Here is a 25707-nt window from a genome sequence, read left to right as displayed (position 1 = left end):
AGTAAGTGAGACGGTGAAGTCGCTGACACCCTTCCACCGCTCCAGCGTATACGTCCCCCAGGCTGCCTGCATTCACTCCCCATCAACATATAAACACCTTCTCTTCAACCCCGGCTCATTAATTATGCTTCTGTCACTGTATCTACCTGAGATCTGTCTCCTCGCAGCCTGTGTTCCTGTCAGTAGGGTATTCGCCGACCGCACTGAGTGACATTTCTCACTCGACGGCTCCTCTCTGGCTCTCGCTCCACGCTGTCACTGTAAAGCATCTCACTGTGCAGATTTTCACGAGCTGAGTAAATGTTGTGATGCTGACAGCAAGTAATTGCCTCCCTGCTTACGGCCACAGCCTCAGCGATACGGCGTTTCCCTTTTATTTCCTTTGCCTTAAATAGCAGCGACTGCTCGGGGATATTCTGCACAGCAGCGTTTAAAACAACGCCGAGTACAATCGAATTCGCTGTTGGTTGTAAAATTAAAGGTGCTGTTTAAAAAGGCTCACTGCCTTCAACGTTTTGGTTTTTTTATTACTATTATTGTAATGCGGACGCGGAATAAATCAGATGGAAAAAGTAACAGCCATCTTGGGAAACAGTCACGCATGCCAGACCTTGGCATGTTGATGCCTCCTCCCTCAAACGCAGCTATTCCACATGGTCTGTTGGACTCCAGAGTAATTGGTGCTGATTAAATCTAGATTGTGCAGATGATGTATGCTTAGCGGCGCTGGCAGCCGAGCCAGTTCCACCGCCGTAGCGACCGCGTGGCTGATGCTGGCGCTGTTTTGCTGATGAACTGTGGATTTGCCACATCTCAAATGGCAAATTGCATCGTTATCTTGAGCAGACCCATGAAAAAAAAACTCCCAGAAATCATCTGCAAACCTCTGTGATTAGTTCTCAGTGAACTCCAAAGTGTTCAGTGAGTATAACAGTGGATAAAGCCTCCTCCATGCGTGTCAATGGCAGACATTGTTTAATGGGTGTGGAATTTGAAGGATGAATTACAAGTGACAGCATATCTGACTCTGAGCTTCCCTCCCAAGAGCGTATCAGTGTTATCAATACTCGCTCCCCTTTGCTCTCACAAGCGGTTAATTAGTCAGTGTGCATGAACAAAAACAGGGCAGGGTGATGGCGTTAGTCAGAGATGGACACACGCACACACACACACACACACACACACACACACACACACACACAGAGAGAGGGTGATACAGAAGGAATTCCTTCATGGCTCTTTGGGAGTAACTACAGAGAAGGTGTGAAGCTGCAGATGGCAGAGGGCTGGACGGAAGGGTGATAAATCTTTGATTGGCTGCCATGTTTGAATCCCTGTCTCAGCTCCAGTCAGCCTCGGCCTGATTGTATATATATACATATATATCTGCACCAGGATAATGCTAACTCGGGGTCACTGAAAGGTCTCTGATTTGGGCTCTTTTTTATGCTAATGCCGGAGCAGCAGAGGGAATGTTACCGTGTGACTTTACGAGAAACTTTACTACCGTGTGACTTTACGAGAAAAGTGCTGTTAACACTTCACTAGTCTAACTTTGACTCAACCTACATTTTGAAATAAATCATCCACAGAAAATATACAAAAAAAACCAAAAAAAAAACCTACCCCACACAGATATGGTGAGAAGATTTGAAACATATGTGCCCTTCAAGGCAGCCAGAATGCTTGACTTGGGGATTTGAAGGCAAACAGCCAAGGTCAGCATGTCTACGCTCTGTAATTTGTACAGGCTTTAAGAGTTCCTCATCCATTGACATCTAACTGCATAATTTATATTATAGCAGGGGATTTATTGTGTGCTTAATGAGCAGAAATCTATAGGCCCAAGGCCTGTATTTTATGTCCTCTTAGCCCAGTGGCCACACACACGCACACACACACACACACACACACTTTTCTGGGTGTGATGTGGAGCGAGAGCTGGACATTATTGGCACAGCACATGTGGAGAATGTAGTGGGAGGTGCTGGTTTGCAGGTAATGGCTGGCACCCTTCAGAGCACACTGAGATGATTGAGGATTTGTCTGAGGAAACTGAAAAGGGTTCTAATTTGATCTCCCCCGGATCCTTCCAACCCGAGGATTGTCATTGTGTACACTCTCCCGTCACTTCTCCTTCAGCCTACTCTCATCCAGCTTGACCTCCTACGTTTCCTGAGTGCTAATAAACCCCAAATGTTCCTCCCAACTCTCAGCCCTAGCATTATTTTAATGATTTTCAACCCAGTTAATCACTGTATATTACACACAGTTACAACTGCAAATCAAACACACACAGGAACACACACACACACAGGAACACACACACACACACACACGCAACATAGCTAGTCATTAATGTTTGATATTCTTAAATTTCTATTAGCAATTACCGAGTGAACGCACATGGGACTGAACCCTCTCGGGAATTAAAGAAGAAAGTTGCCCGACAACATGAAGCAGACGCTGGGTCTTGTATTAAAACATAATTGAGAATTTCAGAAGAACTAAACGGGGTTGTGATCTATGCAAGGCTCAGAAACAGCCCCCACCCAGACAAATGGTGCAGCGAAGCCCAGTGTTTATGTGCACTGTGCTTGAGGAGGATATTTAAGGCTTTGATCGTTGCTAAGAAAATAAGGTTTCCATATTTAATGAGCATCTCTCACAGAATTGTGTTTGAAAGTGGATGTTCCCTCACATCAGAGCCACAAAACTAGTGACATAATTGCATTTTGTGTGAGAATCAGAGCGAGCAGAGATAAGAGAGCGAGCTGCACAAAGTGAGCTGCAGAATCACTTCCTGGTGATTACAGTATTTATTTATGTTGAAGCATACACCCTCAAAACAAAGAAGGCTGTGATTTTTTGACTCATTTGGAGGCTTTTGTAATTTCCCCACTGTACAAAAGCACACGAAGGCACCTTTGGACCACTGCAGACGTGATCATTATTGATATTGTGCAAAAGGTCAATAAGTTTCTCGCTCCCTTCATTTAAAGCTGATAAAAGAATGCAAATAAATGCAACTGTGCATTCGCCTTCAACTGAGTATACTAAACAAAATGCAACAGATTGGATAAAAACGTGCACTTTTTCAATCAGAAATGCCGATTAACAATCCCCTTCATAGGTCAAACGGATAATTCAGTCACAGCGTTTGATATATTTAGCAAATGTGGCTAAATCGGCATGTTTGAATCTGTTTGAATTGCCATTACTCACTGCTTTGGTGCACTGGACATCCTTTCCAAGCAGCCAGTGGAGCTCCAGGTTTCCCTCTCCCTGGTAGCAGGACTGCAGGCGTTCCTTGATCCGAGCGTTGATGTGTCGGATGGTGAACACGCAGAGCGCTGAGTCATCTGGCGGGCGATGGAACTGCTTCTGGCCCTTGGAGAAGACGGTAAAAAGCACATCATCTTGGGTGCTGATGTTGAGCGAGTTGGCAAGAACGCGCCCCGGCTTGCCAAGGTAGGCAGCCTGCAGCAGGCGGTATTCGACGCCATTCTTCACACATCCCACGGGGAGGGAAACATAGGAGTGGAACTTGCGGTCATCTTTGCAGAGACGGACGATACGAGACGTGTAGAAGAGGTCGCTGGTCGATCCGCTTGAAGCCATGCTGTTTTCTGGCGTTTCAGGCTGGACAGTCAGGAAGTAAACAAAGCTGCCACTGGCGAAGCCATAAATATAGTAAATGTCAAAGTGGGAGACCAGGGCCAGCGTGTCTGATGGTATCTTGATGAGCGAGGACACAAAGTCAGTGTGCAGTTCATAGTCAAGCATCGCCGAAGATTCCGGGTCGCGGGGCAGTTTTCGACTGGAGATGGTAGGAAAGTAGTCCTGTTTTCCATCCACCGCTGTGCCAATAAACAGGGTGCCGTCCTGGCCTTGTGACGGCACGATGACTCCGTACATGGTCCCGGTCTGATTGACACTGGAGAGGTAATGTTCTTTTTTGTGGGATGGCTCCACTAGGATGAAGAGGTCATCCAATCTGAGCAGTTTGCAGACTCCCTGATAGAGGCTGCCACAGGCCAGTAACCGATTCTGGGAATAATCAATGAGGAGAAGCTTGTTGACATTGTTAGTAGAGACGAGGGGCTCAGTACACGGCTGGACAATCAGGGGGGGGTAGCAGGCCTTGTTGTCATCTTCTGGGCCTGTATCATGAGAAACAAGGAGGGTCAGGTTGCCCGAGAGCTTGTACACACGGTTGACTGCTCCAATATACAACGCCCCTGTGGTCTGGTGAACAGTCAGGTGGTTGAAGACCCAGTCTCGACGTTCAGGATGGAAACTCGTGAATGTCTGCCCATTGCTCGGGGCTGGGATTGCTAAAAGCCAGAATCCTACTATTGTAGCTATGGCTCCCACTTTAGCGATGCGCGATAAAGTCCTACGTGTACTTCGCCAGCTCTCCATGATTAATGTGCGTGCTGGGAAAATGCAGAGGAAGTTCAGAGAAATGAAGGGAAGGACTTGCTGCCTCTTCGCTGTTGAAGGCTGACTTGAAGTTCAATCTTTCCGAGGGCTTTCACATGTTTCTGAAAAAGAAGACAACAAAGAGTGTTAGATTCCTCAACGTGAGTCACACAGAAGAGACGTGCAGACGACATGTTCATCAGATTTCACTGCTGAAACGGGTCAGGGTTCATCCTCAGTACGGCTCTGGGGGGGGGGGGGGGGACATGAAGAGCGGAGCATTAGGGACACAATGGCAGGAAACCTTTATGGTGCACATTCCAAAAGAGTTGCTGGACACGCAGGTTGCCCCCACGGAGCTGAGTCTGACCTGAATCACACTCCTGACACCCCCTTAGCAAGCTGCTTTTAAGGAGAATAAAAAGCATCGCAGACTGCCAGCAGCCCGGAACGCCTTTAATGACTCATTAGAATTAAATCAAGCATTTATTCCTGTCTAGATCTCGAGTGTTGGAACATTCATTTGTCAAAAACATTCCTAGAAAAAACGAAAAACTTCCAATGGTTCCAGGGAGTAGTTAATGGCTTTTGTCTGCTTTTAAAAAAATGTAAACTAAGAAAAAGCATTAAAAACAACAAAAGAAATGAAGCATCAGCCAGTAGCAAGGGGGCATTTAATCTACCACCCTGTTCCTTTAAGGCTTCTCATTGAATTTCTACACTCATAGTCTCCCACGCACTCTCTTCTCTGTCTTCAGCCCATCAACCAACACCCCTATCTATTCCCGGCGATCCGTTGCTATCTGGAAAAACATACATCAAGTCGGTGTTGGGATTATGCATTTAACCGAGCTCGGCCCAGGCAGCGGGGATGTTTCTCCTCGTGCCATGAACCAAGACACAGAGCTCAGCGAAGTCTGTCCTCAGGAGTTAATTATCTCGTCGATTGGGAAGAAGGCCTGGATCTTATTACAGGAACAAAGTGGGAACAAATTGGGAGAAGGGGCTACGTACCCTCCCCCTGGCTTTGCTCTTTGAGGTGGCTGATACAGAATAATAATGTGATAATCGTTTTTTTAATAAACATTGTTCTTTCATGTTAGGTTACTCTATTCATGTCCTGTTGATACAATCAGTCTGTAAAATAATTAATCACCAAGATCACAATAATCATCTTCGAGTGAATCAACAACCGTGTTTACATCAGTCCCTCATTAAGATAACACCAGGCGACTAACGACATCACCACCGTTACACCCTGTGTTCTATCAGAACCAATGTGAGGGGTAACAAAAGGAGACACAAGCAGGCCATCCCAAAATCACGTATGATCAGGCGTAGCAAGCCAACGAGGATAATTACTTTGGAGCTGGAGGAGTTAAGCCGGGGAACGACACAGTGACGCCAGGGGCTCAAACGTGTCAGAGAGGCCCTTACATCGTTTGTCATGCCTCAGATTTGCATATGCAGCAGTGAGGGCACAGAGAATCAGGGGTGAAATATGTAGCTGGAATAACCAAGGGCAGCCTTGAATTACCAACCACAGAGCACTGCGTGTTCAAGGCTGATCTGCAGAACTGATCTGGGATCCTCTCTGAACCACCACTCCCCTTAAACCAGGCAGTGTTTGGAATTCCCTCTTGCTCCTCATGTGATCTCCAGCTACGAGCTGCAAATTAAATATAGACTTGGGCTGTGTATCGATCCACAGGTCCATAAAGGCTGGATCCACAGCCCAGTCACGCTGTTTTTGGCGTGTGCACAGCCAAAAGTGTGGGAGGTACTCTCTCCCAGAAGCACTTTATTAGCATGGCCATAAAAGTGCCACTGCCTCTAAAAAAGTGCCTAGGGCCAGACCCCCACTCTCACTCTCCGCTGCCTAGGCTCTGCCACTGTCTTTTGTTTGAGTTTGTACACGCTAGATGTGGAAATTGGATCTCTTTGGTGGCATAATAAGCCTCCCGCTGAGCCCGATTTTTGCTCCCGGGCTGCAGCTTTTTGCCCTTCAGAGCTTCTTCTGCACTCCACCCTTTAATATGTGTATACATTTCCCCTGTCCATCTCTTTGATATGGGGGGGGGGGTTGTCTCCTTTCCATGCTGGTAGGAGAATTAAATGCATTAGTCCCTCATGTTGTGGTAACAGCTGCAGAGGCAGAGAAATTGAGTCACTCAATGGTGCAAATGAGCAGCTCCACAAAGTTGTCCATTCATATTGCTCAGAAATCAAGGCTTTGTTTATGAGGACTGCGTGACCACCTCTTTGTTGCGTCTGACAGACTTCTCTTTACTACGCAGATGAGGAGGTTGACTTGAAAGGAGCTAGAATACGGGATCTTGGGTTCAAAGCCAAGTCTTTCAATAGTTTATGAGGAGTTACGGCAAAGGAAAATTAACATATAAATGCAACCAGGGCTGATTCATACTTTAACACACTTGCACACCTACTGATGGAGGAAAAGAGGCCATAAATGGGTTGGCAGTGAAGAGAATTATAGGTGAGGAATAATGAAGGCACACTGAAAAAGAGAAAACATTAAAGCAACTTTCAAGGCAACTTCCTGGAACGGAGGCCCACGTAACATTTTGAGTTAGAAGAGCGACAGAGGATTTTCCCTGGAGTTGCGTTACCCCATTCTTCCTCTTCAAGTTTATCTTTTATTGTCATCTTTTGTTGTCATTCACTCAATAAAAGGAGAATATAAACTCATTATATTTATAACGTCCAGCCGAACATCACACACCCACAATGACAGGCTGGTGAACGTGTCCCCATAAAGCCCCCCGAGAGAGATTGGGGTCGTCAGGAATCATCCTCAAAGAAACATCATCACAGATCATCGGGCATCAAACTAACCGCACTATTTTTTTCCCATCGCTGGAATTTGTTTCCTGCCAAAGAAGAACTTTGTGGCCCTTCCTAAAAGCAGCAGTATTTTTACAAACAGGGAACATTTGTCTGCCTGGGACGACATCAAATACAACAAGTCCAGCCCGTGAAAAAACTCCAGTTTGTTGACACATCACAACTGGTCACACTGAGACTGACAGATGGACTGGCATGATGACAGACTGTCAGCCGCTTCAGTCTGCTCCATCATGTACGAGTAAAAAAGGAAGAAAAACCATCAAAGTGTGACGGCCATTGTCAGTAGGTTTGTTGATTCCTCTCAAAATCTCTTTGGCAGACGTAGAAGGCAAATGAAGATGAAGCACCCCATCAAGAGAGGCAGAGAAACACGAGTGTGTTGGGACAAACATGCAATCACGACAAGCTGTGATCGTCAGGCGCTGGAAAACCGTGTCAGCACCGTTATTCCAGGTCCCACTGGCTTCATATATGTCCCATCACCATGGCAGAGTAGACACAGATAAGGCCAGTCCTGGAAAAATACAAAATGATGATGAGCCTTCAGTGAGGGTGCTAGATAAAACAGCCCCTGTTGCAGAACGGCAGCCAATAAACAGAATAATCGGGAGAAACCAGGCTTCTACAGTGGCCTCTGAAGGAGGAGGGGCAAAACCTCTGTCAGCCTGGAACAGGCAGCAAGTCTGCTGCTTATGTGCATGTTTCCTTTGCTCCCCTCATGCTAAGCTTCTTAACAATGCAGCCAAATTTGCTTGATCTCCTAAATTCATATTTACTGCCATTGTACCGGGAAAGATAAAGAACATAAACCAAAATCCGTTTATGGTGCAAAACCCATTGTTGCAGGATAGTAAAGGGAAATCAGAGATTGTGATTTCATGCTTGGGATTAATGTGTTATTCTCCGTCCGATTAATGTAAAGCGTGAAATCTAAACGCATGCATAAAAGTGATGTGCTGCAAATCAAAGAGACAACTCGGAACAAAACTCAGCGGAAGACGGCTGGGCTTAATATGTTTGCCTATGAGAGGGTAAACCTTCCTCTTCACGTGATCACATGCTCAGAAAGAAACAGAACAAGAGTCTGTGATAAAGACCTTTCCTTGAAAAGAGTGATTAGCAGCAGAGGTTATTCCATCACTCCGCTCCCTTTCCCGCCATCAAGAGGAAGGGTAATGAAGGGCCGTGTGGGCATCCTCAGCCGCTGAGCAGCAGATATATTTAGACGTTCTTCTTTGGTCTTAATCAGAATTGGATTCCTTTGCCCCTGGACCGACTCTGTCTGACAACGTCCAATAAAAAAAGAGCTCAGCACGTCTTTCCCTCATCCATCCGTATCCTCCCCGCCACCACGAGGAAATGACAGTGGCAAAGTAAGGGGATAACACTCGCGAGTCCGAAGGCCTCAGGTAACTACCCCCATTTCACACTGTCTGCTTTCCTGTGTTACAGCCGAGAAATGAAATTCCACCACAGCTTTACTATTATTATGAAGCCAATGTTGCACCAACAGCATTGACCACTTTGGTTTATACTGCAGTTTGCTTCTACATTCCACATGCTAAACTGCTAAAAGGGGTGATGTATTGCTTGTGTGTAATATGGATCTTCTCTGAGGGCACTCCAGCACAACACTTAACTGTATTTAATAGTTCTATCTTTGTTTGTGAGCTATATCAGTGCACACACATGTGACCACCGAGGAGCCTGAAGCTACGCCGTCCTATTCCTTTCCCTCAATGGCACCATTGAAAGAGGCTTATTTCTGCCTTACTTTATCAAAATGATCACTCCAATGAATGAATAAAAGGCTATTATCAAAGAATGTGTCACTGTGACACTGGAATAATCAGGTCTCAGCGTGGCTGTTTATCGCAGATGGCAAACAAGAGCTCCTGTATCTAATCTTCTCCCTGAACTCCGTCCCGGCAGTCCTCAGACTTCAAACACACACTGGAATCGTGTCGAAAACCCGGAACATCGACTGAGAGGGAATACAGAGTCATCGGGATTCAGATGATTTCGGTTTCTCCCACCTTTAGCCTCCCAAACCACAGCTGCACACACACATCCCTGCTCCTCACCCTGTACCATCCACACTAACCTTTAAACACACACACACACACACTCACACACTCACACACACACACTTCCATAAATTCACTGATTTCCTCACCCCTTGTTTCTGCTGACATAACTAACTGCCCTGGTGTTCCCTCCCTATTAAACCGAAGGTTGAATCGTCAAGCAGAATCTGTGTTCGCCTCATCGTGGCTGTCTGTCATCTTGGGAAAGCAGCTTTCTATTAGGAGGCATTTCCATAAATCTGAATTTTAAAGGGCTTCAGTGAGAGGAGAGGGAATCCTCAGCGAGAGAGAAAACAAACAGCGGAAAGTCAGACGAAGCCACGGGATCAGATACGTCACCTGAGCTCATATGCACATCACAGCTCTGACTGACGGCGGGAGGATGGGTTTTATCAGACGAGGGGCCCGTCGAAGCGCCTCAAGCCCAATAACGATGAATCTTTGAGAGTCAAAAAGAGCTGTGATGGAACAATGAACATGTGGTAGACGGCACATGTGCATTGTTTTAGGAACCAATCATATTTCTATGAATTATACAAGATGGGATGGACACACACGGAACATAAATATAAATTAGAATTTAAATCACTGCTGTTTTGTCACATGAATAAACGTCCCCGTGGTTCCAGGTTGTGCGTCTCAATCATCCCTCCAATCGAAGGAGCTTTATGAAATGTGGTATGGCACATTTGAGAGTTGCTGATGCAGACAAATGGACTTGCCTCAACAACGGCAGCACTTGGCTGGTACACCAGGTAGCAGGTGCACAGGACAGCCAGAGGAGCATTGGTCTGAAAGAGTAGACAATTGTGCATCCGTGGTGGACTAGATCGGAATGAAAGGAGGGAATGGTTCACTTCCTCCATTCTGCCTTCCATGTAATCTGATTACATAAACTGCAGGTTATTAGTGTGCTGCAGATGACATTAGCCTGAGCACACCACAGTGTCAGCCCTCTGTGTGTGTGTGTGTGTGTGCGTGTATGTGTGTGTGTGTGTGTGTGCACGTTGCTAGTACTGGCTTGTGGAGATGAGTCTTGTCTTTATCAGAAGAGAATCTGAATCCGCTCGCAGCTGCTCTCCGCTCAGCAAAAGTATGAACTCTGACCTTTGGACGTGTCGCTGCCCAATCTGAACGAGACGCCGTCGGACGCAACCTTCTGTCAAATAATCGGGCCAAATCTGTCGTTAAGCTTTGTCAGCTGCATTGGGACTGAACGTCCCAGGGTTAGGGTCTAATTCTGCATAACATGTGTGAAATGACTGTCCACAAGGAAGGAAGGAAGGAAGGAAGGAAGGAAGGAAGGAAGGAAGGAAGGAAGGAAGGAAGGAAGGAATTACTTCAGCTGGGTCACGAGCTGGTTCAGCCACAGCAGTAACGGCTGGTCCAAAAAGCCCAAAAAACAACAGCCAAGCGGAGCGGGCAAAAGCATGGGAACATTAACAGGATATGATTTTATTTAAGATTACATTGTCACTCAGCAGTCGCCCGCCAAAATGCAAAACGATTACGTAAGAGTCTCTGGGGGGAGATGGGAATCCTGTCAGTCACAGTAATCCCTTCAAATTCTCCGGCTACTGTTTCATCTATGGACTGTCTGCTATAACTCAAGCCTGGCTCTGTAATCACAGGCTGGCGGAGAGGATGAGGCTACTCAGGGTTGGCTAACACCCAAGCACTGGAAAACCCAGCAGGGAACACACACTTTTACTAAGCCCCTCCATCAGAAACAGGCTAAAAACTCACTCTGGATCGCTCCATGGCTTCGAGTGGATCGGCTAAACAGATGATAAAGACTATAGCGTTGTTTCGAGCACGATAAGAGTGCTGAGGGAATCACCTGGCCGCCCGGGCCGGGATCGGACCGCCGATGTAACGCAGAACAGAACGAATGGCCGGAGGTCTGGCTGTAACAGCATCCATATTCGATAAATAATTTGCCAATGCCATTATCCTGCCTGTAGCATCCGTGTGATCCCAGTGAACCTAGAATAACCCTGCAACAATGATCAGCACGCTTAATCTGGCACAGACGGGCAAAACAGTATTCAGGAGGCAGATTTAGTGCCAGATTTGGCAGATTTAACAGTCAGGATGCACGTGTGTTTCACGCTCCGCATTAGTGCGCTCATTTTAATGAGTCTCTCCCTCTCATCTGGGCTGATGATGTTTCCAGCACGCCTTCGTTCTTCACTGACATTTTGATCAGCACGCCATGATGCATAAACAGTCGCCCGTCGCCTTTTGAGCGATTGCGCTAAATAAGAAAAGCGCAATCTGTAGTCCGCTCACACGCACAGCCGCCCCAGATGTGCACGGGCATCTTTTTGCTCTGAGGTAACCGCGGCGTGTCGATAACCAGCTCATCCCCCCCCCCCCGACCATCTCAACCAGCTTGCCACCTTCTCATGCTGGCTGCTGTTCTGTCTTCTCACCAAACTTGATGAGGAGTCCAAGAAGGTCAACGGCTGCAGCCTGACCGGAGTCGGACGCCCCCGTGCATCAGATGGCAGCACAGGCAAAACCTCGAGCGACAAAAGTGAGGGAAATTTTAGTCCGGCTTGTTTGTTCACAGGAGCGATGATAAAGTGTGAAAACGGCGCTTATATAAACGAGGGTGGTAACGCAGCACAAAATCACGTCAGCATCTTGCCACTTAAGCCAATCACCTTCTGGATGAGAGGCAATAAAAGGGAGCAGCAAGGAAATTAGCCGTTTACTCACAGGGAAAGATTTGTGCCTATGAAGCAAAATACAGTGTTTGCTGTGAGAACTGATGAAATGTGGTTCTGCTCAGGTTCTGGATGGACTCAGCAGCTATTCTGATGACACACGTGGTTAAATAACAGCATTTAAATAAAAAATAACTATATCAAGCAATCAATAATATGAAATTGTTCTGAATGAACCCGACAGAAACAGTTTGAGTTGTTAGTTTCGAGCGTGGGTGATGATTAGAGCCTGAAAATCCCACACAGTCCTACAACTGTGCGCACTTCCAAAACTGATATGCAAAACTTTCCGTAAGAGAGTAGCGGTGCACGCTGCGGGAAGCTCCGGGTGGATTTTTTAAGAGCTGAAAGATCCGGTTGATCGGGAGCGTGGCAGCTGCTGCCAGGCCAGGCCAGGCCAGGCCACGCGGGGACACGACAGACCGGGACACAGCTCAGAGCTGGCTGACTGAGCCACTCGCTGTATCAGTGCCGAAGCGCACAAGCGTGCCTTCCGGGCTGTTCCGTGTGAACCCCGTACAGGATGCGGCGCTGGCTGGGATTGGGTGGAAAATCAGAACTGTCTGGTTTCCTGTGAGCCAGCGGGAGGAGTGATATCGACACAGCGAGCAAACCTTTTGTTTTACCTCGGAGGAGGTTGGAAACAGGCTGCAGCGACTCTGACTCTGAGGGAAAAGTTGTTCCCTCTTCGCCTCCCTGCTGAAACATGGACCAAGCCGTTTTTGAAATTCAGCAAATATCTATAGAAAGGTCAGGGACGTACCTTATAGCGCGTCCCCTGGAGTACTCGCATAGTGTGGAGTACATTTATTACACATGTGGCACAACGGCCCTACACCTGCATGTATAGGACGGGTAAACACAGGGGAGGAAGGTCTGTGATGAAAAATGGTGCCTGGTGTTATTACGTATGGCTGAGAAGGTTGAGTGTTGCACTTTCTAGTCCATAAATGATGAAGGAAGGTGTTTGTTGTGAGCATTATCATCTACAGTAATGCAGCAGGGCACAGCACAGGATGGTAGAAGCTAACCCTCGTTGAGATAAGAGCAGGGGGATACTGTGGATGTCTCCTGTATCTGGGATACACGCTAGTAAGATTCAGACTATAAACCACGCAATCCTTAACACACCACACACTGACCCCCCCTGGAAGCAGCCAGAGGCCTTTACCGCCTGCCCGTCTGCTCTGGAAGGAGTCGCTCCCAGGCTGTCAGAGCTGCATGAAGATCTACTACAAGAGTGGAGGCAGCACGTTGGAGAATGTGGCATTGAGCACTTCAGGCTCCTGCTTCTGCCTCCTGCTCTGCTGTAGATCTAAAGCACAAATCTTCGTTTCCCCCCCGCCAGGCAAGGTCTCATTTACAGGCTGCTGAGCCTCATACAACTGTCCTTCTGAATGTGTCTTCAACTACGTCTTCATGGCACCTTAAGAGCGGAGAAATAGCCCCTCATTCACGTGACCCCATGTGCAGGAGCATGTGATCCACTCAAGCGATACATTTAGGAATGTTGAAGAAAGGAGGAGCACGGACAGGGAGCAGGAGAGGGTGACGGCCCCCCATTCACCTGCACAGCCGCTCGCTGCGTGGGGAGCTTGCTTTCGCAGCGTTCACTTTGATCGCGGACTAATCTCTGCTCTTCTGATTAAATTTAGCATCTGTTTTATTGTTAATGAAGTGAGGCAGGCTGGGACCAGATCCCACAGCGCAAAAAAAAAAAAACCTTCCAAAAAGCCAGAGAGGAACTAGCGAAAATGCAATAAAAGGGAGAAAAGAGGAAAGAGTGGCAGAGAGAAAAAGCGCAATGAAGGACCCAAAGAGACAGAACATTAGAACTGAAGATAAATCAAAGACAAAAGCGTGCTTGGCCAGTGTGACGAATGCCAAACCCAGCCAATCTGGATTCCTCAGCGGCTGCTTTTAACTCGCGTTAACGTTCACACGGAGAGCGAACACGTGGATGATGAAGCCGAGGGGCGATGCTCCTCGGCTGCTTTAAAAAATGATCACGCTGGGCCGTAGGTTCACTGAAGCAGTCAAATGAGGTCTTAGCAAGCAGGCCGGTCCCCCTCCATCCAGAAGACAAATGTAACTGAAACCTCTCACTGATGAAGTATGCTGTGGCGGCGGACGCCATGAGAGCGGCGGCAGCATGAAGGCGGCAGCGGGCCGCCTGCTGGACACGTCTGTCGTGTCTTTGGGGCAAATGCAGAAAGTTACTTACCAGTCAAACAAAGCAGCCCGTCAGCATGAGGCGAAACATATAATCACAGTCCCGCAGAAACACTCCGATAACAGGAAAGAGAAAGAAAAGATGATAAAATCAACTGTTTGCTGCCCCCAAGAAAAAGGAAGTGCGGTGGAAAAAAAGCCCCATTCAGCATTTCAGCAGTAACATAAATAGGAGCAGCTGGAGCAGACTAACGTGCTGAAGTGGGCTAATTAGGACGCTCGTTGGATGTTCGGACCTACGAGGAGGAACTGGCAGGAATCGACATACATCCACGCGCCTACACCCCCGCAAAGGCGCGTCCTGCGACGCCGCTGAAGCAGGAGTCCCAGCCATGATTTCTTTGCTACAATCTGGTTGATTCAGCCTCTCCCTGGCACACAGTGACCTTGACTTCTATGAAAACACTTCTGCCTTCCTGTTCCGTCCCTCCCTTCCAGCTTCCTTCGCTCTTCCTGTCTGACTCGCTGTGACAAGTAAGAACACATACCTTCCTCCTGCTTCCTCTGTTTTGAACCAGAGGCCGATAGTGCTGGATATCAGGCTACTCGGAGTGACCTCTGACCTCGGCCGCTCGTTAGGCCGACGCATCGGTCGTGGAGGCCACACCGAGTCTTGTGAGACTCAGGAACCTGATCAGGTGGTAAAGGTGTTTGTTTGAAACTCAAATCGTTAAATTCTTTATGATGACGTATCACCACGTGACCAGCGGAGGCTGTGCGGCCATCCGCCAAGGCCAAGCTCTGCCTGCCGAGATAGCGAGCTTGTAATTAATCGTCCAATCAACTTAATCAGCAAAAGGATTAATTGGTTGATCTCTGGTATCTGTCGTCTTGTCATATTAATGATCCCCTTTTCTTAAAGTACACAATTATACTGTGAGCAACGTCTGAGTCTGTTCTTTAAATCCAAAGTTTGTCGCATTAGTCTGAAACTAATTTCATTTCCCTTTAGTTGCTACCCAGAAAAGCTCATTTTTGGAAGCAGCAAAAAAATTCCAACTATCTTCCTGTCTGCCGCGCACTCCTCTTTTGGTTCCTTTTCTTTGGTGATTGGCTGTGTCAGAGAGCAGCATACAAAGGGAGGCAGAGTTGTTTACCTTGACACAAACCTACTGTACATGTTCAGTGCCTCAGGGAACCAGGCAGACACGCAGCCATTCAGCTCTTCAGACCTGAGCTATTGAAGCTGCTGACGCTTTGTACGACACGACCCACGAGCGCAGTGGCAAAACAAATAAAGCCCAGGTCTTCTTTATCAGGCCTGTCAGTGTCTACACACAAGGAATCCAGGAAGGATTAACACGGTGGGGAGAGGTGTGCGAGAGTGACTGAATGACTGTGCTCACGCGCAGGTAGGTGACGGCGCTCCGATGTGGACTTTTCAACAGTTGGCCAACAGCTTCTCTTTAGAACTTTAAAAAGAAAAAATTCTCCTCAAGCACAGGTGAAATGTGGAAATGTGCCAACATTTGTTGCCACTTGTCGCCCCCCCAGCTTCCCTGTAGCCAGTGTTTTCACTCCCATCAGATAAACATGAGAATGAAGAGAGAGGAAGCTGTAGAAAGGGAGGAGGACGGATGTGTGGGAGATAATGCTCCATGCTCATTAATCACTAATTAAAAGGGGGGGGGGAATCAAGAATAAGAAGCGGAATCCTGTTACCCTTCAGACAGAAAAGACGTAACAAATGCTTAATCACGCTGATCAAATGTGCTCTTCACAGATAGGGCTCCTAAAAAACATTCATTAAGGACAGCTAAACCCCTTATAACCAAATTATTTTCCATCCAACATGGGGCTGAGTGCCTGCAACATCGTGCCTGCTTTGTAGTGAAATGCAAATCCCAATTGACCTCTTCACCCCTGTCAGGTTGAACACGCCGTGCCGAACGTGGGCCCGGGCCCGCGGCAGCAGAGGCGATGAGACTTGTGCACGGCGCTCACTGCTAAACGGTGTAGCTACAAGCTAAGAGAGGCCTTCTTCAAAGAGGAACAAAACCTGAATAAATCCCAGCTTTACTCGTGTTTTCGCTTGAAGACGTGTGAAGGAAGTAGGTGTGCCCTAATCGCAGTACCGGAGAAACATCCGCCTGTGTGGATCAGCTGGTAAACAAGGTTAGCGGTCCAAGTGCAAATCCCTAACTGTTGCAGATTAAACCAGGAAAGGCTCCTTAATCATCACTTTCATGTACAAACCTGCCCAGTCCCCTGCCACTCCACCCTCTCCTCACTTCCCTGCCTTCTTCAAGCCTTTTCTTGGCAGGTGAAGTGTTTGCAGGCGTCATTTAATCTGTTTCTTCATGGGCACCGCAAGAATTTCAAGTCCTCCCCTGCAAAAGACCGAAGTCTGTGATCCCCCCGTTCATTCACCTCCGAACACCAGTGAAAATACAATCCTCCGGGCTTATATTCCGCCTCATTTCTGAAGATATACTGACCTTTTTCCCTGTGAAACATCCCATTACGACGCAGCAGCTACAACTGATGATCTTTCCGGTCTGTTTGATGCCGTTTACATGAGGATGCTGTTATGTTTGACATTTCATTGGTTATGAGAGAGACAGAATAAAGCCTGGCGATCTCCCACGGTACGGCTGAGAACACTCAGTGTTTCCTTTTGATAGCGGGGAGGTCTAGGAAGCAAAAGTAGCGAAACAACAATATCCCACTTCCCTCCCGATGGCTTTATTTTGATAATGTTTGGCTGGCAGGAGCAAATGCCAGACAACTCACAAGCACCATTAATGTGGCTGCGTGATTCACAGAGGCCATTTGTTGATATTATAGGATGTGTAGGGCTCACGGCGGTGAAGGGAAAGTCCCCATTTATTAGAAGCTGCCATGTTTATGCTGCACAGAGCCACAATCTCTGATATTCCCCACAAAATGAACAATTAGACCCACCAAGTCTTCACTGTCCACTGCCAGCTAGTGCTCATGCACGCAGACGTGTGTGGGCTTGATGACAAGCTGGCTCCTTTTTGAAAGTACCTTTCATCCCTTTTCCCTCACTGGCTCCAGTATGTGGCTCAGACCCTGTATTCATGCATAAACATAACTGTTATCCGACGGGGGAAGTCATTTCCCCTGGCCTGTCCCCTGTAAACCACTCTAGGCCAAAGTAAAGAGTCTGGTTGAGGCCTGGCAGCAACAGCCGACCAAACTATTTTTCATTTTTCATCTCAAATCCTTCCTTCTCAGTACCTTCACAGCCCACTGAACCAGGATTCTTCTCGAAAAAGCACTTCAAAACTTCGACCAAGAAGAGGCCATTTCCTGCTTATTTACCCCATTTCTATTCTCTTGTTTTGAGTTAAGGGGGTGAGTTGAGGCTAGCGTCTAACGCTGAGAAGAGCTATCCATGCAGATAAGGCTACGCCTGGCTGCACCCCAGTAACAATGATCACAGTGATGGTGCAGGTACCGCTGAGCTGCGGTGCCCTCAGCTGTATGGAAATTTAATAAGTAAACAGAGAACTGAGTTAAGGTAAATGCATCAAGCGGCTGGATTCAGCGAGTTTTGGGCAAATATTAGCACGAGTCAATCTCACAAGAAAAAGAGGTTCTGTTTTGAAATGTGTGAGAGAGATAATGGCTGTAATGGTCCCTTCAGAGGGGAAAGTGCTCCTACATCTGATGTTGAGTGACAACTTTGCTGTTGGCAATGCTTCTATATCAACACATGAGCAGACCAATACCTGCGCCCCTTTCCCTGCTGTAACCATGGCGACGCTGACAGGCAGGGGCATCCTCGGCACCAGGGGGCGGTGTGGGCAGCGCGGCATGGTGTTGCCCTGACTGCCCACCCCGGTGCCTCATCTGCTATTCACACACAAACACACACGCGCGCACGCAAACACGCGGGGAAAAGCTGGTTCCTCGCACACACAGAGAAAGGCACATGTGCCACGCAGGCAAACAAAAATAAATTAAAATGGACACACAACCATGTGCAGTCAAGCACAAATTACACACACAAATGCCGTCATCTGCTCCTGACATCTGCCCCTTGGCGTCAAACACAACCCCCCTCTCACTGTCTCTCTCGCCCTCCTTTTTTGTTGCTCACTTATTGTCTCCAACAAACAAAAAGGCATATTCCGCCTTGACACCAGCTAATTGATTATGGATGGTGCCAAGCTAAAATGATTTATATTCAAATGGATTTGAAAAGGGGAAAAAAGGGGCTGGGACGATGCTTTCAATGCCTTCCATATAGCTGAAGTCAAGGCAGTTGTATTTAAAGCTTCAGCTCTTTTGTTGCTGTTGTTGCTGTTGTTGTTGTCTTCTGTTGCTACAGTTTTTGGGGTTGGAGTGACAGAGGGGAAGACAATGTTGGAGAAAATTACTGTAAAACCCAAGCAGAGCTGTGGGATTGCAGGGTGACAGTCTGTCACCAACCTCCACGCTGGTTGGAAGTCAGACAAATAGCCAGACGTTTCATTCTACCAGCCTCCCTGCCAGCCCCGACACCCTTATCGCTGGCATCGGGTAATTTTGTTACACGTGGCAACATATAGGATACCTTATGACAGCAGAGATCAGATAAAGAGTGAGCGCGCCCGGGCAGGCGAAGGTGGGGATCCGGGCTGAATGCGTAAGCAGGCAGTTGTGTGTGTTGCAGACAGGCTGAAGCAGAAAAGGATGGCAGCGGCAAGATCCCGTCCCAGGAAAATGTGTCATGAAGGCACTTCCATTAACATCTTAATACAGGCTTGGAGGCCCTGGAGAACCCTTGTGAGCAGCCTGCCTTCTCCAGTCACATAGGGGCCCAAAGCCTTCCTTGCAACGTGGCAACAAGAGAACAGTTAAGTTGTGCCAGTACGCCATTGTGAGGGTGTTAGCCTTCCCATAGGACTGGTCTAAATGCCTATCCACAAACATGCTCCACTAAATTCCTTTATTCCCCTTTCCCCCTACTTTCATTTACTGTCCACTTCTCCATCTGTTGGATTTAGCAGCCCTACAAAAGGCTTTGTTTCAGCAAGCTGGCAAGAAGCCTTTGGGACAGCACAGTGCATGCTGGGGTTCATTGCTAACTTGGTGCCATTAATAGAAAGAGCAGGAGCTGGATTTGCTATGTCGCAGCGGAGAGGCGCACTCTTCCGACAGGCCAGTGCAGGATGCAAATGGTAAATGCTGCTGCAGGAGAGCACCCTCAGAATTCCTCCCTGAGTGATATGCAAAGGAACAGCATTGATTTGTGCGCTCTGAGCTATGTGTTGCTCATACCGGGCAGGCTCCATCTCGACAATGTAGCGGCCTGTTGTCATCAATTTTAAATGGTTTCAGCGATTCGATAAGTCACTGAAGGCTACACATGCACAGCTGCTGGAAATGATGGAAATAACACAACCCTTAAATCAATGCGGGCCTGCCGTGCTCCCACCCTGGGTCACATGTCACAGCGGCAAACCAGAGCCAGCCCCAATCTGGAGAAGGTGGCAGCAGCTAACACCACTAACAAGACCAGCTGGCTCGGCTGAAAATATCCTCAATCCTGCTTAATTATGGCAGGATTCTTTGGCTAAAGCTGAAAACACCATTCCAACCAAACTCATCCTGGTGCACGTGTCCAGAGTGTCGGTGCTGTTGAACAAGTATAGATCCGTCTCTCCAGGACAATCGACACCCTGAGGGGATGGATGTGTCCGAGCCATCGGGAGAAGCTAATGTTTACATGGGTTGCAAAGTAAATAAAGATGTTCCTGCACAGATGACGAGAAAGAGGGAGCCCTGTTCTCCAGTTCCAGCTCAGACTAAAGGTTCTCCCCGGCCGCCCTCCACTCGATCAATGTCAGCCCCCATCCAGATCACACTCGTGTCAGCCTTTGCTCGTACATGAACTCCGCAAACGTAAATTGGAGGTGCAAACATGCACATAACGAGGCTGAGGGACTGGAGCGTGTGGGGTCATGGAGATTGAGATCTCTGTTGTGACAGCTGGACAGTGGAGAAATTCAGATAAACAGCCCACTGTGAGGGAGCCCATGAGAGGACAATTTCATTAAAACAAACACTCGCGTTCTGTTTGTACACTCCAGCAGATTGCAACGAGATAGGCCCACACACACACGCCCACACACACGCAAATGCACCGCGATGTGCTCAAGTGTGCGTGCGTGATCCAGACATTAAGGATGTTGGGGAGATGCTGTAGAGAGTGGGGGGATACGGAGAATACACAGCCGCTCAGCCCATTTGCAGTATTCAGTCATTAAGAAATGGGTCAAGGATTCTGCCTGCATGCACAGCGACTTGTCAAAATCTCTCAAGCTGAACTCTGTTGAGTCCGGCTGCCTTCAGGGAGAATCCAGAGCGGAGAGAGCGGTGTGGACTGGGAACGCTGGTGGAAACGCAGCAGACGGAAACGACCCGTCTCCAACAAATCGTGGGGTTAGAAAATCGTCTTTATTGACGATTAATAGTTGGCACTCGAGGAAGCGAAGCCGTGCAATCTCGCGCCCGCCAGATAATTAACTCGTCCTTTCCGCTAGTCCCCAACAGGGGGCGGTGTTGAGCTATGCGCGCCAATCATAGTTCGCTGCTGACGCGGCAAACGTGACAGATTTATACGATTCCTGATTAGCAACTCTGAGATCCAGTCGACTGTAGCAGCGAAAGAATGCCTGAATTATTTTGCCTCTACGTTTTCCTTCTGAAAGGACTTAAATCTTTCCAACGGCAAGTTGGGAAAAAAATCCAATACTGCCCCCACAAACTCAATCATAAATACCGCAGCCTCCACAGAGAGGTGAGGCGTGGAGACAGAGGAGCATCACTCCACGCCGCCCAATCTACAGCAGCCTCGGCCAGCAGTGCTAATTTGTCTCCAGCTCTGCCAGGTTAAACTTATCGACTGGATGAACGTGTGATGTTGGACCCCTGATCAGGCTTCCTTAGACAGCGTTCCTTCAAAGGCTCCACATGAAAGTGATCCGCGGACCGGAATTCTAAGCATCTCTTCTCACATTCTCCTTTATTTAAAGACAAACCAAGTGCGATTCGTTGAATCAAATGGAGGCTTAACTTGAGCTTTTTTAAAACCACAATTCACTAAAGATGGTGCCAGAGCATTTAAAACATTTCTGAGAAGATCTGGCTGTAATAATCCTATGAAATGACTGTTACCATAAATAATGCATAAACTGGACCAAAGCAGCCAGCAACTGTCTAAAGTAGTCATTTAGCAGCTCTCCTTCAGTGGAGCCGATTGCTCACTGGCAGCTCTGCACTATCTGCACTGTCCCTTTTTTCATTTGGCTGGAGTTAATTAGGTGAGTATAATCAGGATGTGATAATCAAACCAATCCTGAGTGCTGGTTTGTTCTTCCAAAGGCTGCAATTTCAACCCTCACGACTGCTTTCAGTGTCAAACTCCTGTTTCACTGTGAGATGGATATTGAAATAATAATGTGAGCAGGGTCACGCTTCAGACGTGCGACAGCCGTAATTTTACCAAGAACGAGCAGGTTTTGATTGCAGAGGCAGAGGGATTAATATGCAACCCATCAGCCGTGGCAGATGTAAGTTATTTTCATGCAAATCTACATCAATTTTCTACTTAAAACATGTTTTTCCCCCCTCCGGAGCCATTGTTGCAGCCGCTGGAGAGCCGGCAGCCTGACGGAGAATGAAGATCTGTTATTTGCATCTAATGAAATGGACAGATGAGCTCTGTGCGTGCGTGTGCGCGTGCGCGCGCGTGTATTTTGACCACTTGTGAACAGAAGAACAGGCAGATGTGGATGCAGACTCCAGCTCAGACTCCTATCGGTTCACTTGTTGCAGTGAGGTTCGGGTTCAAGTCTGCAGCTTCCTGCCAGGTGGGATTTATAGTGGAATAGTACAATATGAATATTTAAGAGCGCGCACGGGCGTGCACCCACACTCAGCAACACGCATCAGGACATAATGACTCCAACAATAACTGCTAGTCAAATAGTCCCAACAGTCGGGGACAGGCTCTTAAACTAACACAAACCGGCCCATCAACAGGAACAATCCTGACTGGAGCTCATTATTAGTTTGGAATTCTGGAATATTGCCGCCCTGGAGGGAAACGTGGACGCCCGTAAAGCAGCAACACCTGAGCGCGCCGCCAGACACAGGTGGAACGAACCGTCACAGCTGTTCCAACCTTTGGATTTAATGGGCGTCATTTCTGTGCCATTCAGTTTCCGACCTGTGGAGGATCCGCAGTGAACGGCGGGTGATGCCGCCTCGCCAGCGGCCGCAAAACGGGGGGAAAAATGTCTGTTCGCTCCGCAGCCGGAGACGGCGTGTCCGCGGGCGTGTGGCAGCTTTCCGCCGCGGTGCGTCTGTCACCGATGGGCCCCCTCGACGCGCATTTGCACACGCCGAGGCGTGAGCCAGGGCGCGGGTTCCTCACTCACCTCCTCATCCTGCGGCTCCACCGGCGCGGCTGCGGCTCGCAATGATGCGCTGCGCTCATCCAAAATGTCCAAACGCTCTCGGGTGGGAAAGCCTCCGTCTTCCTTCGCAGAGGCGTCAGGAAACGCACGCCGGCTCGCTCTGTCGACCCCTTCAACGCGCGCGCAGCTCGTTCATTCATTCACCGCCGTCATCGCGGCGAGTAATTGCGAATTCAGTGCGTAAACTTGGCGGCGACGCGTTCAACATCTGAATCAAGCTCCCGATGCTACTGCGCGGCGCCGGACCGGCACATTCCTTCAGTCGGTGCTCCGGCTGCAGAGGTGGCGCTCAGGCTGGGGGCAGCGTGGCCATCGTCCGCTGTGTGGCTGGGCAGCGTCAGTTCAGAGCCGCAGCGTGCGTCTGTCAGGGCTCCGCCGGTGTGACACACATTAGCGGCTCCATCAGTGTACAGTAGCGTGTGTACGCCGCCGCTGGCACGCTGCGCGCTTAAACCCAACCCCCTCACACTCCTCTGTGCCCTGTTAACTGTTTCCACCCGAAGGGGAAACGGCAACTCCTTAACGAACGCACGAAATTAAAGTGTCACGAAACAAAATGTCAGACGAAGATGTGAGGAGATAATTGCGCCTCCCCCGCACAAAACACACAAAAATGTCGCCCATCTTTCCAACAACTTTGCGCGATGACAGGGAAGCGCAAACTTTTATTCTACATCATCTTTCTCGCCTAAAAAGAGTGAAAACGGTAAAAATAAAGTCAAGAGAGCATCGGAGAAAATGTTCTTACCTTCAGAGTTTTGTCTGCACGCCTGATTCTGTTTCTGTTAGAATACTGCCATCTATAGGCCGACATGGGAACAGCTCCTCCCTCTGCCGCGCAGGTCTCTCTCTCTCTCTCTCTCTCTCTCTCTCTCTCTCTCTCTCTCTCTCTCTCTCTCTCCTCTTCTGTCCACATCCAGTATTTAAATATATGTGCTCTAATGTGTTCATGTGTTTTATGTATGTTTTTAAACCAGTTTATCTCACCACTAAGGCTTTTGTCTTTTTCGGTGTAGATGTCTCCATTTAAGAAGGGAAGCAGCTCTTTGTCTCACGACTGCAGACTGAATTAATTCCAACGTGCGGACACCAAAATCTTCTTTTTAATAGTTTCCTAACATTTATTTATAAATGTTTTTGTAAGGCCCAAAACAATGACCTTTAGCTTTCTTAGCCTAGCCAATGCATTGGCAGCTGCTCACCACAACATGCACACCATATTTGTTTGTTTGTTTATTTATTCATTACAATCAGAGGCTGAAACTGAAGTAAAAATATTCTCATATTGTTATATTAGTGCCCTTTGAGGGTTACGATAAAAAAGTACGCTACCCTCGAGTGGTTTTTCGGGGGGTTCTGCCATCAAAAGTATTGCACAACTGCCAGGAGGAAGGAGATGTGGAACCAGTGGAAGTGCACTAAAAGCACAATGCGCTCTTAAAGACCGGGTCAATAGCTGGAGGGTGTCCATATTGGAATTTCGACGCAGTTGCCTCTCAAATGAATCTTAGTCAAGGCCTTTCCAGCTGGCAGCGGCGATCAAATAAAGACTTTTCTTCCTCGTTCCTCTCGGCGCTGTTTGTAGCAGCCATGTTTATATTAGTTTGATTGGATCACAGCTCAAGAGCGATTGGAAAAATGGTTCGGCCCGGAACCGTCGCATCGACATTCCGCGAGGTGAGGCTTCGTTGTTAAACACCCTGAGATTCATCTCACTCACCGCTGGACATCGACTGAGGGGGGAGGCCCGACTGGGCTGTAAACTGAGCCAAGTTCTGAGGTTCTGATCTTACCCAGTGCTTGTGATAGCATTTTGTTGGCGACCTAAACTGATAGCATAACTGTTGCCTCACGCTGGGGTCCTTTATCTTTGCAGGGGAGGGCGGCTGCATGCACAAAAATGGCGCCTGAAGACGGGTCATTTGGGGCTTATTCATAAGAAGATGACTTGAGTGAGCAAATCCAACAGTGATCAGGTGGGGCGGGGCCACTCCCAGTGGCGCTGTGGACAGATGGTCGGCTGCGGGGCTGCGCCTGACCGTTTGCTGATCAAAGTGCTCACACGCAGTGATGTCATATTAAGCCCAAAGGTTTGAAAGGGGCCCCTTGCGACGCGTTTAATTCTTCAGCCCTGCAGCCATATTTGAAGGTATCACGAGGGAACGCGGTAACCTGTCAACTCCGGTGAAACTCCGATTCCCTCTATTCTCTGAAGCATGTGAACATTCAGCCGGACTGGGGAGAAAAACAAATACCAGGAAACTATCGGATGGAAACCTACCTGCCAGTCATGTGACGCTAATTATGCTCCTTTCAGGATTCCTCCTCTTGTCATTTCAGGACTATCAGGAGCTGCTGTACCTGCTTACATTGAGGTATCCAGTGTTTTTGTCTGTCCATGGCTCCCTGAACCCCCCATCAGACAATGAAGAGGCGGGACTGCACACAGGAAGTCAAGCCACATCAAAGACCTTTTGCTCTTTGAGTGTTCCACAAGGCAGAATCGATAGTGCTTCTCAAAGATGCCTCATTTATTTTGGTCCAGGCCTCTGAAGGTGCCTGTGGTCCATACTGCACAACATCTGAACAATTTCCAACCATGTGGGAGTCCACAATTCCCACAATGCACCTGTTTAGTGCTCAGGCTGCTCATCCAAGAGCCTCTGCCAGGACCAGGAGCAGCAACGATGATGGGCCAGCTTTCACCATCTAAACTGGAAGTTACCAGAAGATTGCACACATCAATGCAAAAAGCCAAATAAAACAGCCATTAGTCCTCACAAAGATGGCCTCACCGGGGACGCCGTCATTGCGAGCCGTGCTCGACAGCGTGTACACACTAATATATATTTACATTATTCTGCCATTCCGTGCATACGCTGCCGTTAGCGTGGCGCGGCGGTGCGAGGTACCACAGAGAGAGGACAG

General features: G+C 48.1%; 1 protein-coding gene across 3 annotated transcripts in view; it reads right to left on the bottom strand.

Moving 5' to 3' along the window:
- The window catches only part of plxna2 (plexin A2), a 132371-nt gene extending 108819 nt beyond the window's left edge, over positions 1-23552 (bottom strand). The window contains exons 1-2 of one of the 3 annotated variants that reach the window (XM_029833484.1): positions 23528-23552; positions 3226-4547 (exon numbers count right to left, since the gene is read on the bottom strand). In XM_029833484.1, the coding sequence (XP_029689344.1) occupies positions 3226-4425 (1200 nt within the window). In that variant the 5' untranslated portion in view covers positions 4426-4547; positions 23528-23552. Of the gene's footprint in view, positions 1-3225; positions 4548-14336; positions 14462-22740; positions 23437-23527 lie in introns of those variants that run through there. The other 2 variants (XM_011619284.2, XM_029833483.1) reach the window with 2 other exon arrangements.
- Positions 23553-25707: the final 2155 nt, after the last annotated feature.

Source organism: Takifugu rubripes, chromosome 3 (assembly GCF_901000725.2).
Source record: "Takifugu rubripes chromosome 3, fTakRub1.2, whole genome shotgun sequence".
NCBI classification, from domain to species: domain Eukaryota; kingdom Metazoa; phylum Chordata; class Actinopteri; order Tetraodontiformes; family Tetraodontidae; genus Takifugu; species Takifugu rubripes.
The sequence above is the reverse complement of the archived record's forward strand: the minus strand, read 5'-3'. Positions and strand labels throughout refer to the sequence as shown.